General features: G+C 43.8%; 1 protein-coding gene across 1 annotated transcript in view; it reads right to left on the reverse strand.

Moving 5' to 3' along the window:
• CACNA1I (calcium voltage-gated channel subunit alpha1 I) overlaps window positions 1-17,142 on the reverse strand; it is a 537,094-nt gene that overhangs the window by 492,461 nt on the left and 27,491 nt on the right. Inside the window, exon 2 of the mRNA XM_060245420.1 lies at window positions 14,515-14,825. Within this exon, the coding sequence (XP_060101403.1) occupies window positions 14,515-14,804 (290 nt within the window). The 5' untranslated portion in view covers window positions 14,805-14,825. The remainder of the gene's footprint in view (window positions 1-14,514; window positions 14,826-17,142) is intronic.

Raw genomic sequence — 17,142 nt, forward strand, 5'->3', positions numbered from 1 at the left:
TAGATGGAACCACACGGGCTTGACGCTGTTGTCTCTGTGTATTACTACTGACTTCAGTGCACGCACAGTATGGAGAGAAGACAGCAGATACTGTTTGGCATGGGGGGGGGGGGATTTAGAACTTGCCTTTACCCCCACCTCCAGGAGGCATAAGCAAAACATTTGCCTCTGTTAATCTCAGGGATGCCACTGCAAACAGCTGGGGAGAAGGCAGAGTATAACATTCCTCTGTATTCCTTCCAAATCTGTAGTACTGCATCTATGCCAAGGAGTGCAAGCAAAATGTTTGGCCCTATGCCTGGCAGGCACAGAACCAGAAAACAGAATAGCTTGAACAAACAGGAACCACTGTTTATATAGAATTAAAGCTTTCTGTAAGCTAGTGAGCCAGCAAAGTGCTTGGTATAAATACTTTGAAAAGACAAACTTATCAGTGAAATCCTCTTGGGTGGCTAGATATGTCTAAAAGTCTGCTGATTGGTATGCATCCCTGGTAATTACATATTTGCTCTTGCCCTTTCCTCTACCTGTGAATTCTCAAGAGCAGGCACAAAAATAAAAGACAGATTCCAAGATTCCTAAGAATTACTAGCTGTTCTTAATGTACATCCCTAACATGGGAAGATTTCAATAGACTGAACTAATACAATTCCTTTTGACACTGAAAGCTGCCCTTAAAGCTAAACACAGTCAACTTATGTGGAAAATCAGGTTCTGAGGCCATTTCATGGAAGGCCATGGTGTTCCTTAAGGAAGCAATTGAGGGATATAGTCCCAGCACTAAGGCCCAAATGTTAAGGAATGTACCAAAAATTGGTGAAAGTGCATATGTTTACACTAAACCAAACCTGTGAGCATGGCTTTGGCTCAGAGGTGGTTTTCTGCACTTAACATGCTATTTTTTCTTACTGGTCCTAGAACGCTTAAGTCAACACCAGTGAAGTCAACTGGAAATTTCTCAGGAGCAACAGCTGCTGAAGAAAGAAAGCAGGATGTGTACTTATGGCAAGAAAAGAAAAGCAACTGAGTCAATGAACTGCATAATATGCCTTGTTATTTCACTGTTTCTTATATTGATCTTTTTAATGGCATGCTCATTCTTGCTTTCATGCTCCCATCTATAATATTGACCTCCCAAAAGAGAGGAGTTTCAAGATGTATAAGCCAGATGGAAGAATTTTTATTATAATAGAAACTTGAAAAATAAAAGCGATCATATAAATCCCAAATTCACATTTGGATATGCAATACAGACAATGTCTCAGTGGAGGCTCTGTGTTACTGAAAGAGCGCCCCTAAGAATTCTTGTTCTACAGTCTGTCACAAGCATCTGGCGTGGGCTGGCTGTGATACTTATGCAATATATCATCTAAGACTACCAACTCAGATTGGGAAATTCCTGGAGATTTGGGGGTGGAGCCTGGGGAGGGACCTTAGCAGGGTATAATGCTATAGAGTCCACCCTCCAAAGTAGCCATTTTCTCCAGGGGAATTTATCTCTGTGGTCAGTCAGGAGATTACCTTTAATTCTGGGAAAATAGCTAGAATGCCCCACCAGGAAGCTGGCAACCCTACCACACAGTGACCACTTGTGACACCAGAAAACTTGCTGCTGTACCTGTGGTTGAAATACAGAAAAACAATGGATTTGCAGTTCCTTAGGATAGGCTTCCCAAATCCCCCGCCTGGGCGGGGGACCCCAGTTTTGGAGCCTCCTCCCCCCACTGGCCAAAAATTCAGAAATCGGGGGGGGGGGGAATGGCAGCCCTTCCCACCCAGCCCCGATCCCAGCAGCTTCTCCTCTCCCGTTCCCACCGATCCCCAATGCTTCTACTCCTCCCTTCCCTTCCTTCCCTTCCCTTCTTACCTCGGATTGCAGCAGCTTCTCCTTGCCCCTCCCCTTCCCACCCAGCTCCATTGCAGCAGCCGGAGCTTTCCCAGGCTGCTTCCTGCCCCGCCCCAAAGGACCATGTGCCTTTGCACCTCCGGAGGTGGTGAAAGGCTTCAACTTCCTGTGTCTGTGAAGAAGCTTGCTGGTGAGTAGAGAGGCCAATCCCCTACATTTGCGAGAAGGGGTGTGTGTGTGTGTGTGTGGAGGAGAGGGAAACGTCTTCATTATTCCCTATTTGTGAATTGTTTCTCATAGGGTATAATGGGGAATTGATCTGGAGGTTTCAGGGGCTCTGGGGGAGCTATTTTTTTAGGTAGAGGCACCAAATTTTCAGTATAGTATCTAGTGCCTCTCCCCAAAGTACCCCCCAAGTTTCAAAACGATTGGACCAGGGGGTCCAATTCTATGAGCCCCAAAAGAAGGTGCCCCTATCCTTCATTATTTCCTATGGAAGGAATACATTTTTAAAAGTGTGCTGTCCCTTTAAATGTGATGGCCAGAACTCCCTTGGAGTTCAGTTATGCTTGTCACACCCTTGTTCCTGGTTCCTCCCCCAATGTCTCCTGGCTCCACTCCCAAAGTCCCCAGATATTTCTTGAATTGGACATGGCAATCCTACCTTAGGAGTAGTGACAATGTATGCATCCAGGGCAGTATTTGAATGCCGGGTATGAGAATGAATAGAACAAAATACTAGAGCAGGGGTCCTCACCCTTGTTGAGCCAGTAGGTGCTTTAGAGAAGGAGAACTGTGACTGTGAACCACCACAAAATGGCTGCCATAGAGTCTAAGACCAATTAAAAAATGATAGGAGGTTCCAAGCCCATATCTTTCACCAATGCAGGCCACATCTTCTGACAGCCAGCTGTGGCAATTGTAAAATTTGCAATCTGACCCTCAGCAATCCATACAATCACAGAATCACAGAGTTGGAAGGGGCCATACAGGCCATCTAGTCCAACCTCCTGCTCAGTGCAGGATCAGGTGACATAACTCTTTTAACTATGCTCCGATCACATCCAGGTTACATTACTGTAATGCGCTGTACATATGGCTGCTTTTGAAAATGATTTCACAACTTCAACTGATTCAAAATGCAGCAGCCAGGCTACTGTCAGGTTACAAGTATCAAATCACCCCTGTGCTGAAAGATCTGCACTGTTTACCCATCTGTTTCCAGGCACAATTTGAAGTGCTGGTCCTTATCTTTAAGACCCCAAACTCAGGCGTGTCAAAAATGTGGCCCAGACAGAGTGGCCTGTCCAGGGCTCCTATGAGTCCCACATGCAACTGATATGAGAGAGGGAAGGCAGGAGGCTGCTTGGAGGGGGAACAGGCACAGGGCACACACGGTGAGCTGTGTGTGATTGAAGCTGTCAAAAAATGAAAGGAAGTGGCTAAGGGGTGGGTATGATATCCCCTGGAAAACACATAGTCTTGCATATGAGTATATATATTTATTGGGGCTTTTGTGGATTCCTCACTAAATCAATTGCTTTGAATCCTATGAATCAATTGCTTTTGTTTATATTTTGACGACAAAATGATACCATTAATTGGGTTTGCCTGCATCTCCATTACCTGGCATTACATTTTATGGCAGACATGGCCCAGCCCAGCAAAACAACTTTTATGTCAGCTCTGGCCCTTGTAACAAACAAGCTTGACTCCTCTGCCCTAAATGGCTTGGGACCAGGGTACCTGAAGAACTGTCTCCTCCTCCCATACTTTTGAGCCTGCTAATTAAAATCTGCCTTTCTAGCCCTGCTCTTTGTGCCTCTGCCTTCAGATGTGAGGAAGGTGAAAATACCAGGTAACAGGGTATTTTCTCTGGTGGCTCCCTGCCTTTGGAACACCTTCTCCTTGAGGCTTGCCTGGTGACTACTTGACTTTTTTTTTAGATACCAAGCTAAAACACTTCTTTTTCCCAGGCCTTCAAGCAGGAGTTTTAGCCATTTTTAATAGCCTGCTTCTGTTTTATGGATAGGTTTTGTGCTGCTTATAGTGGGCTTGTGTTTTACTGGCTTGTGTTTTAATATTGTGTTTTTTAATTGTAAGCTGCCTTGAGCCAGACTTTTAAGAGGTGGTATAAAAATAATCTGAATAAATAAATGATGCTCCCTGTGGATACAAAGGTAATGCCTTCTCTGAGGAAGCAGATGAAAACCTAGATTGGCTTTTGGCCGGAGTAAAGAGATGCTGCTTATTTCCATTTGAAGAGAAAGGGGAGGGTTTGTTCTTCTGTGGCCATAGAGAGAATTTGTCGAGCCCAGAAAGATAAGAAAGTCTGTGTCTATGACTGAGCTGAGGGTGCAGTTTAAAGATGCCAACAGTGGGTTTGGTGGATCCTGGGGAGGTCAGCGTTTGAGGAGGAGAGAGACTTCAGTGGGTACAATGCCATAGAGTCCATCATTTCTCAGCAGCCATTTCTCAGTCAAGGAAATCTGTTGTAATTCTATGAGATCTTCAGGCCCCACCTGGAGATTGACAACCCTAGGATGCACAGATGCCATACACTTGCCCAGGATGTGTTTAGAGCTTTGCTTCTTAGTCAGCTATTCCAAAGCTGCAAAAGTTAGGTAGACACCAGGAAACCCATGTGCAGGAGCCAAGGCACACAGGCAAGTAGAGAAGGAGCAAAAGGCTAGTATAAGGCAAGGAGGTTCTATAACAGGGGTGGCCAAACGTGCTTAACATAAGAGCCACATAGAATAAATGTCCGATGTCTGAGAGGCACAGGACATGGGCATCAGATGTTTGAGACAAGGAAGGAAGGAAGGAAGGAAGGAAGGAAGGAAGGAAGGAAGGAAGGAAGGAAGGAAGGAAGGAAGGAAGGAAGGAAGGAAGGAAGGAAGGAGATGAGGGGGGAGAGGTTGAAAGAAAGCAAACTGGCTTGGCAAAGTGATTTAAAGAGACAAATGCCTTCTTCAAGCTGGCTAACGGGGCGATTGGAGCTTCAAGAGGCACATAATATGTGTGAAAGAGCCACAGTTTGACCACCCTTGTTCTATAGCCTGGATGGACATGGTAAAGGTGAAAAGCAGGCTTCTCAATCTTCACCCAAAGGGTGATTAACATGTGGTATTCACTGCCACAGGAGGTGGTGGTGGCTACAAGCATGCCAGCTTCAAGAGGGGGTTAGATAAAAATATGGAGCAAAGGTCCATCAGTGGCTATTAGCCACAGTGTGTGTGTATGTATATATATATGTGTGAGGCTTACAATCTCCTTTATCTTCTTCTCCCACAGACACCCTGTGAGGTAGGTGAGGCTGCGAGAGCTCTCTCAGAAGCTGCCATTTCAAGGACAAGTCTTGTCAGAGCTATGGCTGACCCAAGTCCATTCCAGCAGCTGCAAATGGAGCTTCTCCTGAGAAAGGCTGCAATGAGGAAGGCCCAAGTGCTGGGTGCTTTCCTTCTGTGGGTCAATGCTAGAGCTGCCAATCCCCATATGGGGCAGGCGATTACCTGGTTTGGAGGCCCTCCCCCTGCTTCAAGGTCATCAGAAAGCAGGGGGGGAGGGAAATGTCCGCTGGGCACTCCATTACTCCGTTATTCCCCACGGAGATTAATTCTCATAGGGTATAATGGAAAATTGATCCATGGGTATCTGGGGCTCGGGGGGGGGGAGCTGTTTTTTGAGATTGAGGCACCAAATTTACAGCATAGCATCTGGTTCCTCTCCTCAAAAAAAAGTTTCAAAAAGACTGGACCAGGGGTCCAATTCTATAAGCCTCCAAAGAAGGTGCCCTTATTCTTCGTTATTCCAAATGGAGGGAAGACATTTGAAAGGAGTGTGATCCCTTTAAATGTAATGGCCAGCACTCCCTTGGAGATCAATTGTGTTTGTCACACCCTTGCTCCTGGCTCCACCCCCAGTGTCTCCTGGCTGCACCCCCAAAGTCCCCAGATATTTCTTGAGTCTGACTTGGCAACCCTAGTCCATGCCTCTACCCTGCTCCTTCTCTGTCTTCATTCCCAGTGGTATGGGGAGACTATGGGGGTGCAGGGTGCAGCTGAAAGTCACCCAGAGGCAGGGTTACCAATCTGCAGGTGGAGGCTGGAGCTTCCTCAAAATTTCAACTGATCTCTAGACTACAGAAATTAGTTCCTCTGGAGAAAATGGCAGCTTTGGAGGGTTGTATACCACAGCATACCACATAGTCTAGAAGAAACTGGAGTTCCTCCAAGACATTACCCCCAAATATCTAGGAATTTCCCAAGCCAGAGTTGGCAACCCTAGCCAGAGGTACTGACAGTATGCCGGTCTCAGAACATTTGAGAGGGACTGGGCCTGATTGCTGGAGAAGAACCAAGGCTTTACCTGCAAAGCATTTGGAAGAGCCTGCCCACTGGGCATCTCAAGGCCCATGAGGGATCCTTCTTCATCCAAGGGGTCAGTATTAGCAGAGCTGGAGAGAGTGATGCCACCTTGATTTCCATTTAATTTGGGAAATTCACTGATCTCTATCTGCTGGTGATTGAAGTCAGCCTTCATTGATGATGCAATATACTTCCAGCACTACACATATGCTTCTGCTATCAGTTACAGATACAACACAACAGAAAACATTCACAGATCTTATCACACTCTGTGTTACTTGGGTTTAGTTCATACTTCCTAATTCCAGTTCTAACTGGAGGAGAGCATCACTGCTGGCATAGGACATCTTAACAACTCTCATGGATAGCTGAGGATGGCACTGAAACTGGAGGAGAGCATCACTGCTGGCATAGGACATCTTAACAACTCTCATGGATAGCTGAGGATGGCACTGAAACAGCACAAGGCAATCCCCTTAGCATTTCCACAAAATAAAGGTGACACGTGAGAAAATCCTACACAAGTCTGCTGATAAATGTATACTAGGGATTATAAAATACACCGAGATCCTTGTAGGTAAAAAAATTCTCTGTTCCATCACACACATGTGAATAACTTCTGTTACTTCCAGGTGAAAAGATCCAAGAGCCCTGAGTTCACAGGTACCCACAACAAAGTGTGTCACTTGAAAGCCCATGCCATTCTTCTTTAAAGTTGTTTAATTTGTCTTACATTGCAAATGGACTTCAATATTTGGACTGTAAAATTTCCAGGATCCTCACTAAGCAGCTGCCAGTCCTGAATGCAGGCTACATCTAAGTTGGCAAGTCCTTTGATAACATTAGAACAGCCATGCAAATACATTCCTTCTGTGACCTCAGAGCAGATCAGCCAATGGGATCAAATTAAGTGGAGGCGATCATGCAAAAAGAGGTGGAAAACTTCCAGAAGGGAGATTCAGCGACACTCACAGCTTGCCACACTGTGGGGCCCTTTGCTAGAGAAACATATGGCTGCTGTTTACTACTTCAACTACTTTATCTCTTGAAGCTTTGATTTAAAGAAAAAAACTGTAAAGAATTATCTTGCATTTGTGCCTCATTTTCTCAGGCCTGCTTCGTTTGTGATCTAAGTTTTGATCTTGCCCAAATAAACTTTGGCCAAAAAAACTAGCTTTTGCTAACATAAAATGTTTACACATTAAAAGATCCTGAATGCTTCCAAGGGAAACAGACATCTGCTAATAAATATTTGTGCAATATCTGCAATTCAGCTCCTTCAGCATGTGCTGCTATATGCAAATCTAAAACAGAGGAAACAATAGGGAAACTGTTTCATCTAGTTTCTTTTGTCTAATTGTAAGTAATGAGTCTGCCTTTAAAAACACAGCTTCCTCAGCAGTGGGAAAGGGTACTGGAAAAGACACAATTTGAAAGAAATCGTGGGAACAAATGCATACCAAAATGACCAATTAAAGGCAGACTGACAGATTATATTATAGATATCTTGTTTATATTACATATATACACAAACATTACTCTGTCTTCAGCTGCAAATACCAATGTAAAAATAGCATTTTTTGCCAAGCTCAAAGTATACAAGAAACTGTAGTGTTTCAGTCAAAAGCAAGTGTGATGTGGATAAAGTGTTGACTGGGTTAGGGGGACTCATCCAATTTTCAGATTTCTACTTGAGTTGCCAGTCCCCAGTTGGGGGCAGGGGATCCCCCAGTCTAGAGGCCCTCTCCCATTTCAGGGTTATTAGAAGGCATGGCAGGGGAAGGAAATGTTTCCTCGGCACTCCATTATTCCCTATAGTGACCAGTCTTCATAGGGTATAATGGAGAATCAAACAGTGGGTATCTGGGATCTGGAGGGGCTGTTTTTTGAGGTAGAGGCACCATATTTTCAGCATAGCATCTGGTTCCTCTCCTCAAAATCACCCCCAAGATTCAAAAAGATTGGACCAGGGGGCCCAATTCTATAAGCCCCCAAAGAAGGTGGCCTATCCTCCATTATTTCCAATGGAAGGAAGGCGTTTAAAAGGAGTGTGGTCCCTTTAAATGCTATGGCCAGAACTCTCTTTGGAATTCAATTGGTCTTGTCACAACCTTGCTCCTGGATCCACCCCCTAAGTCTCTGGCTCTACCCTCAAAGTCCCCAAATATATCCTGAGTCGGACCTGGCAACCCTACTACTCAGCCATGAATTCATGGGGTGGCCTTTCACAAGGTTGTTGAGGGAATAATTTACACCACCCAACACCCTTTGGAAGGAGAGAACAAATGTTATAAATAAATCATAACTCTGCAGCTTTCACTTGAGCTCTGTTTAGTTCCTCTCAAATTCCTGTTTGTCACTTTGGATTTGTGTCGAAGATGCCAGTTTGGCTCTGGTTCTTCAGCTTTCCATATTTGGCTTTGGGCCTTTTTTCCTTCTTTACTCATGATGCCTGGTCTATACATGCAGTAGAATGAGATGATAATGAGATGGCAGAGACCTGAGGTAATGCGATCTCTTCAGACTTGAGGTGGGAAATCACAATTTTCTGCTACTCTTAAACACACACACACACACACACCTTCTTGGAAGTAATGAACTGGCATGGTAGGAGGCAGGCTGAACTAGAATCATAGAGTTTGGAGGGAATTAGGGCTATCTAATCCAATCTCCTACTCAGTGAAGAAAATCTCTCAATTTCCCTCTGCTTTCCCCAACTCTGACCTGCTAGTTTAATATTTGTGGATAGGAGTTTTTTACACATGGAACATTAAAGAAAACACTCCTCTCCTCATCTGCAGTCTGAAGTGAAGTGTACCCTCTGGATTTCATTACCTCAATTTGCTGCATTCTGCTGTCACAGACTTGGGTATAAACCAAGCTCATATCATTTACTCTCTAACACTTTTCAGCTTTCTGGCCTCAAAGCCCAGCCTACCACCAGTCACATTTTTCATATTGCCCTGACAACTACTTCATTACTCTCTTTGTGGTCCAGGACTCATAAATCAACTACAAACAGATTTAAAAGGACAAGACCATCATTTTTTTATAAGCCATCTAAAATAGAAATGTCATTGTGCTGAAATGTCCAGCAATTTTGTAATAGTGAGTCAAATACAGACAGCACTAGGAGTCTCTTAGCCAACCAGTGAAGCTGATCAATTTGTGGACACTTTTGGGAAGCATACATGAGAGATGCGTATTTGCACGACCAGTCTAAAGTTTATGGATCTAATCTGCCAATTTAACAACATAAAGTACTATAGCTGGCTCACAAATCACATTGCTCATGTGAATGGATTGTACTTTAGACCATGCTATTGCAAAAAAGTCCTAAGTGAATGTCTGACATTAGCTTCCATAAGAGGCTCACTGCCAAAATAAGTATTTTTGCACAAAGGACAACAAGGAAAAGCAAGGTATTTGAGCTTTCAAAAACCCATTGGTTCTCATTTCTACACAACAGTTATGTTCCTCATAAAGAGTTGAGGCTAGAAAAATGCATGGGCGGTGCATAGAAAGAACAGTGGGATAGTGTGGAATAATGTTCTCTCCCCCCTCCTCTGAAAATATATGTTTAAGAAATGGTCCTTTGAAACAGTAGCCAAGTCATATGAACAACTACGTAATTCATGCTGCTTGCTCAGGTTGCAGTCATCAACAATTAGACCAAGAGAACCATCTCTCTCTTTCTGTTCCCTCTCATTCCCACCCACCACTGAAACATAGGCTATTATCCATCTGTGGCAGCAGCACATTCAGTCATGCGTATTTTACCGAAGTAATTTCCAGATAGCAAAGATGTGTATTCTAATGAAGAATGTCCAGCACAGATCCCAGAATTTTAAGAGTCTTAAACTCAGATACCTTTACAAAACTCAAGAAAGCCTTCCTGAATATCCTCCAAAATGTCACCCAAAATAAAAAGGCAAAGACACAGAGAACCCTTATTATGAACATCTCAAAAGCTAATTCTTTGTTCCTTCTCCCAAACTGGAATTTTAGTTAAAATTGAATTAATATGCATTGCAAATCTGACCACAGAAAAATTATCACTCTTCAGAAATATTTACTATGACCCATTGGACTTATTTAAAAGATTTCTATGCCTCCTCACCAGAGTCTTGCTCAGGGCAACTTAACAATGAAAACAATATATTAACAATACAAAAATAGCAAATCATTTTTTTTAAAGCCCAGAAACATGAAAAGCATAAAACTATCAGAAAACAGACCTCAATCCAGAGCAGACAACTAAAAGGGTTGGAATGATTTTTAAAACCTCAGTTACTAAATATGTTTGGCCTGGTGCCTAAAACACAATAAAACACAGTTTCAAAGGAATTTATTTATTTATTTATTTACTTATTTATTTATTTATTTCATTTATATCCCGCCCTCCCCCACCTTGGCAGGCTCAGAGCGGCTAACAACATTCTATAAAACATACAATAGTAAATAAAACCTTTAGATTAACAATATAAAACATTAAAACATTAAAATTAAAATTAAAACCAGTCCAATAAATGCAGTCATACAGCAGTATAGATCTTTAGACCGCATTGGCGGATTCTTAATTACCGACCTTCTTAGCAGTCCGAGTGTGCGAGTTTAAAAAGGGTGGTCTTGCAGGCCCTGCGGAACTGATCGAGGTTCCGCAGGGCCCGCATCTCCTCGGGGAGTCGGTTCCACAGGGTAGGGGCCGCGATCGAGAAGGCCCGTGCTCTAGTGTTCTGATATTTAATCTCCTTCGGCCCAGGGATAGTCATTAGGTTTTTCCCAGTTGACCTCAGTGCTCTATGGGGTTCATATGGGGAAAGACGGTCCCTCAGGTAGGCAGGTCCTCGGCCATATAAGGCTTTAAAGGTAATGACCAACACTTTGTACTGGACCCGGTATATAATCGGCAGCCAGTGCAGTTCACGTAGCCCCGGCCGTATATGTTCCCGTTTCGGGAGTCCCAACAACAGCCTGGCCGCCGCGTTCTGCACTAGCTGCAGTCTCCGGGTCCGGCACAGAGGTAGCCCCAAGTAGAGGGCATTACAGTAGTCTAGTCTTGAGGTGACCGTTGCATGGATCACTGTTGCGAGGTCCCGGCGCTCAAGGAAAGGGGCCAACTGCCTTGCCCGCTTCAGATGGAAGAATGCTGACTTGGCAGTGGCTGCTATCTGGGCCTCCATTGATAATGAACGCTCCAGTAAAACACCCAGGCTTTTTACCTGGTGCGCTGCTTTCAATGGCGCACCATCGAAGGCCAGGAGAGCTATTTCCCTTCCTGGAGCACCGCGACCCACACACAGGACCTCTGTCTTCGCTGGGTTCAACTTCAGTCCGCTCAGCCTGAGCCATGTCGCAACAGCCTGTAAGGCCCGGTCGAGGTTCCTTGGAGCAGGGTCGGGCCAGCCGTCCATTAGTAGATAGAGCTGGGTGTCATCTGCATATTGATGTGTTCCAAAGGCAAGGTGCCACCACTGAAAATGCCGTCTCTAATCATCTGCCTCACCTCTGAATTTATAGGCTGTATAGTCCATTACCTAGAGTTCCATCTGAGAAAAATGGGGATATCACTATATCTAAAAATAGTGATTGGTGATTGATGAGCAGGGCTGGGGATTGTAAGGTCTTTGGTGATTCAGGAAGGTACCATGCAAGAGGTTCAAGTTCATTAATGATTTGCTGTAAGCAGTGAAGTGGCTAAGTTTGCAGATGACACTAAATTGTTCAGGGTGGTGAGAACCAGAGAGGGCTGTGAGGCACTCCAAAGGGACCTATCAAGGCTGGGCGAGTGGGAGTCAATGTGGCAAATGAGGTTCAATGTGGCCAAGTGCAAAGTAATGCACATTGGGGCCAAAAATTCTAACTATAAATACAAGTTGATGGGGTGTGAACTGGCAGAGACTGACCAAGAGAGAGAACTTGGGGTCATGGTAGATAACTCACTGAAAATGTCGAGACAGTGTGAAATTGCAATAAAAAAGGCCAACGGTATGCTGGGAATTATTAGGAAGGGAATTGAAAACAAATCAGCCAGTATCATAATGCCCCCCCTGTATAAATAGTTGGAGTACTGTGTGCAGTTCTGGTCACTGCACCTATAAAAACGTAGCATTGGAAAAAGCGCAGAAAAGGGCAACTAGAATGACTAAAGGGTTGGAACATTTTCCCTACAAAGAAAAGTTAAAATGCTTGGGGCTCTTTAGCTTGGAGAAACGTCGACTGAGGGGGTGACATGATAGAGGTTTGCAAGATTATGCATGAGATAGAGAAGGTAAAGAACAAAGTACTTTTTTCCCTTTCTCAATATACAAAAACTCATGGACACTCAATGAAATTGCTGAGCAGTCAGGTTAGAACAGATAAAAGGAAGTACTTCTTCACCCAAAGGGTGATTAACACATGGAATTCACTGCCACAGGAGGTGGTAGTGGCTACAAGTTTAGTAGACAGTTTCAAGAGGGGATTGGATAAACATATGGAACAGAGGTCCATCAGTGGCTATTAGCCACAGCATATTGTTGGAACTCTCTGTCTGGGGCAGTGATGCTCTGTATTCTTGGTGCTTGGTGGTGCAACAGTGGGAGGGCTTCTAGTGTCCTGGCCCCATTGATGGACCTCCTGATGGCACCTGGGGTTTTTTGGTCACTGTGTGACACAGAGTGTTGGACTGGATGGGCCGTTGGCTTGATCCAACATGGCTTCTCTTGTGTTCTTATTCTTAGGAGCCTCTGGCTAGAGGGACTGCTGGCTCCTGATGCCTCCAGTAGTTTGCTCCATTGCACCTCATCCCAAAAATTATTTGTCTGCACTACCTGGACTCGTGTCCAAGTTGCTCAGATCATCAAGTATCCAGCCATCACAAGTTAGCTTGTGCTGACAATTCAGGGAAGGGACAGAACTTCCTTTGAATATGAAGCCTCCTGGCTGGCAGAAGTACAGTACCCATAAATGGCTGTGCAGAGAGCACAAGCAAGAGAACAGCTTCGCTATTCTACTTTATGTCTGCAACAAGCCAAGGAGAAAACTTCTGCTCTAGAATATAGTAGCCTTCCAAGGGAATTAGGACACCTGCCACTATTGCAATCACCTGCTTGACTGCTCATTGCACTCCAGCATTATTTTGATATCCTTCAAATCCCATTATCTTAGCTGCTGGTTGGACAATAGTGGAACACAGAGCACAGCCCCACACAGCAAGTGAAGGGTGAATGAGAGGAAGCAGTGGATCTCTGAAAGATGCTGTTTATTATAGTCATGTAGCTAAGATGAAGAATTGCCTAGCAGCTGATTCAGATCTTATCTCCATGATTTGGTAGAGATGAAGGGAGTTGCTGATCATGGTCACAGCCCAAAGGCGCTGCTGCTGCTCAAATCCCATTTAAATGAAGGGATGCTGAATGGGAATGCTGCTTGGAATGGCAGAATAATGTATTGGCCTGTCTGTGCCTGCCCCTAGGATACACTTAGTTCAAAATGGAATAGATTCCTGAAACAAGGATTTCCTCAATTTTGGGTAGAAAGTACACTGAATATTCCTAATGAACATTTCTTAACATAATATTTCTACTAAGGGATTAATTACATGTGAATATAACAACTGCACAAGGCCACACTAGCAGAATAACACGTAGGCACACAAGATCTTCTCCATACATTATGTCAGAGTTAGGGATCAGTATAACCATTACAGTTCTCAATCCAGCTATAGCAAATTTTTCTTTTAGAGCTATGAATATTCCTGTCATCTGTACAGATTTATAGCTGTCAGTGGTACAGGACTTGGTAAAGGAGAATGTACTAGTCATTCCAGAAGCTCAAGGAATTCCCAACCATATATCTATCACATAGTCCATCATATAACATAAATAGATGCATGCCACACAATGTATTCACCTGGAACTGAGTAAACAGCACAACCTCTCACGTTTTAAGCTTTCAAAGAGTCACAATATCACTCCTTTAGTAGCAGAGAAAAGCAAAGAGGGAGATGAAGGGAAAACACATTTTCAAATATGCCTGTCCCCTTTCTTCTTGCTGGCTCCCATCTCTAGCTTTTTTTTTTTATTCCAGCTGTCCAAAGCTCTCTCTGAAGTCCTCCCTTTCACCAGCAACTCCTTTTGATCACACATTGTTGCAGCTGAGGCGCTGTTTAAATGTAAGCAGGGAACAAAGTGATTCATTAAATATGTAAGTAACGCCATCTCTTACCTGTCAGGTGTTCTGCAAGGGCAGGAGGACAAAAAAAGGACTGAGAAGATAAAGAAAAGCTAGAAAGCACAGCTCATGGCTTTGAAAGGATATGGATTGCACACCATCTTGATGCACCAGTTCCGAGGACTGGTGGTCTGTTTTAAGCAGAAGAAAACCACAGGAGCCAAATCAGGATATGGTATGTCTGGGTCTGGTGGAGGCTCAACGTCGTCATCTTCGTCGTCATCACCCAGGTCTGGAGATGGTGGTGGCTGCTCCAAAGGATTTGGTTGCTCTGTAATTCCCAGATCCACACGTTCCAGAGGGCACAGAGTGGGGTTGTGAGTAGATGGATTCACCGAATGCCAGGCAGAGGAAGGGTGGGAGCCCTGTTCTGCCATGCTGGCATGAATTGAGAACCCCTGGAGAGGAAGGAGGAAAAAAGTCAGTGCTCTAGAACAGTCCACCACCAAGCACTCAATGTGACTATTTTTGTTTTTGGTAGCACTGGAATGACAGACTTGCTTACTAATGATCTCCTCATTCCAGGCCATAATGAGCATTTTTCACAACTTCTCCTCGCGCTGTCTCAATAAAAACATTTATGATTAAAAGGCAACATTTTAGCCTGCACTACAGACAGCCATTGGAAGCAGAGTCTGACTGCAAATACATTTACTTACTGCCTAACTAGTCTCAGAAATGGCCCAGATACTTCATGACAGACCTCAACCAAGGTCCAGTGATACCCAATCAAGCTTTTATATAGATGGCCAAACTACATGTTACACTGTTTCTGGACCCACTCCAGGCCAGATCAGACATGTAGTAGGATTTCTATGTGGAAACAATTTTCAGGGCTGTGAGATCTTATTTGGATGAGGACCACAATCTATGATAAGGTTTAAGGCCTAAAATACTCCTGACCTAAAATGCTCATTAAGCCTCTATTTGCCATATTAGGGAAACTTACACAGGCAATTGGCACATGTAAGTTTCCCCAACAGGAATAACAGTGACTCCTTGGGCTATCTGGGGTGGGAGGGGAGAAGCAGGAGATTATTTATACCCTGCCCTTCACTTGAAGTCTCAGAGAGGCTTACAATTCCCTTTCCTTCCTCTTCCCACAACAGACACTCTGTGAGGTAGGTGAGGCTGAGAGATCTCTCAGAGGACTGCTCTTGAGAGAACTATGAATGACCCAAGGTCAACCAGCAGCTGCATGTGGAGGGTTGGGTAATCAACCCCTATTCTCCAGATTAGAATCTGACACTCTTAGCCACTACCTCATAGCTCTTAACCATTAGAATCTGCTGCTCTTAACTGGCTCTTGAAAATGACATGGTACGACATGCTTAAACTCACTGTTTCACATGCCAAATCAGAACCCCATATGCCAGAAAATTTGTTAAAACCATGGAAATTCCATGTTCGGAATATTTGGTTCGACAGAACCTGAAAATTTTGTGATAAACTGTTATGCCCTATATTGTTTGGATCTGTGCAGTTTGGTTGCTAGTTAAGTTTTGTTTCATGGGCTGCTGTAAAGTTGCCTAATGTACTGGAATGCTGCATACGGTATGTGTCATGTTGTGCGCTATGCATACTCTAATGCAATCACAACTGTTTTGCCACAGTATGAGTGGCGTATGGATCTATCCAACTCATATTTTCAACATGTCATTTGTTTGTGTGACTTGGTGTCTAATCTTCTCAAATATGGGCATCTCACCCCACAGTGTCTTTTAGCCATTTTCTTCATTCACTAAAGCCCATTTAAAATCCTGTCGATGATGTCATATTTCTGGCTGCTTAATTAAACCTCCTAAATCCCTTCTTAATCTGGGTTTTAAGTCACTCTGCTGGTTCTACATAGGCAACACACACAACATTTCATTCAACCTGTCTTCTGCATTTTCAGATTCCTCCAAGATTCTTGCTTCAGTCCTGGGTCAAAGAAATGTGCATTGACGTTAACTCCAGAAAGCACATTTGAAGCGGCAATGTTTGATGTATTAATTATCACATGTCTCAAATACTAATATTTCTGGAACTCAAACATTTAGCTTGCATACGCAAATTTGTGAGATCAGGTTCCAAAGCAAGACAGACATCATCACACTATCCAAATTGGCTGACTGTGATAAGTAAGCTCCTGTACTCTGCACAGATTTAGCACAGCCTATAAACTGATATACATAGTGAAATAATAGACATGGTAGCTATTGATCAGGTACAGACAGAAAATATGCTATTACAAACTGCTTATTTTGTTTCAAACAAGGCTCTGCTTTGCAAAGGGAACAGCTATGAAATACTGCCTCTCTTTACCAAGATTAATCAAAAGGTGGCAAAAGGTTAGAGGAAATAATAGGACATAAGGCTCCACCACAGTAGCCCCCCAAGCTCTGCTGGTCCTGGCACAGTGCCTTATCAAACAGCTGTTGAAGTCATTCAGGAATGCATAATAACCACTGACTGACATAAGAAGAAATGCCAACAATTGTATCTCAAGTAACAGAGCATAGAAAAAGAAGGAAGTTCAAGATTTCAGTTGGATTTATTTTAAGAGACTGGGTGAAAGGCAGTGAAGCATGGGCTGAGACAACAGCTTTAAGGCCAAGGGGCCATAGCAGAGCCTTGATACTCATGGTGCCCCCAGTAGAAAGTGCATGTTGGGGAATCTCATTGTGGTCCCTTAAGGCAGTAGGCAATTATGTTCGTGTTTTGCAGTGTGTA

Source organism: Heteronotia binoei, chromosome 8, assembly GCF_032191835.1.
Source record: "Heteronotia binoei isolate CCM8104 ecotype False Entrance Well chromosome 8, APGP_CSIRO_Hbin_v1, whole genome shotgun sequence".
In the NCBI taxonomy this organism is placed as follows: Eukaryota; Metazoa; Chordata; class Lepidosauria; order Squamata; family Gekkonidae; genus Heteronotia; species Heteronotia binoei.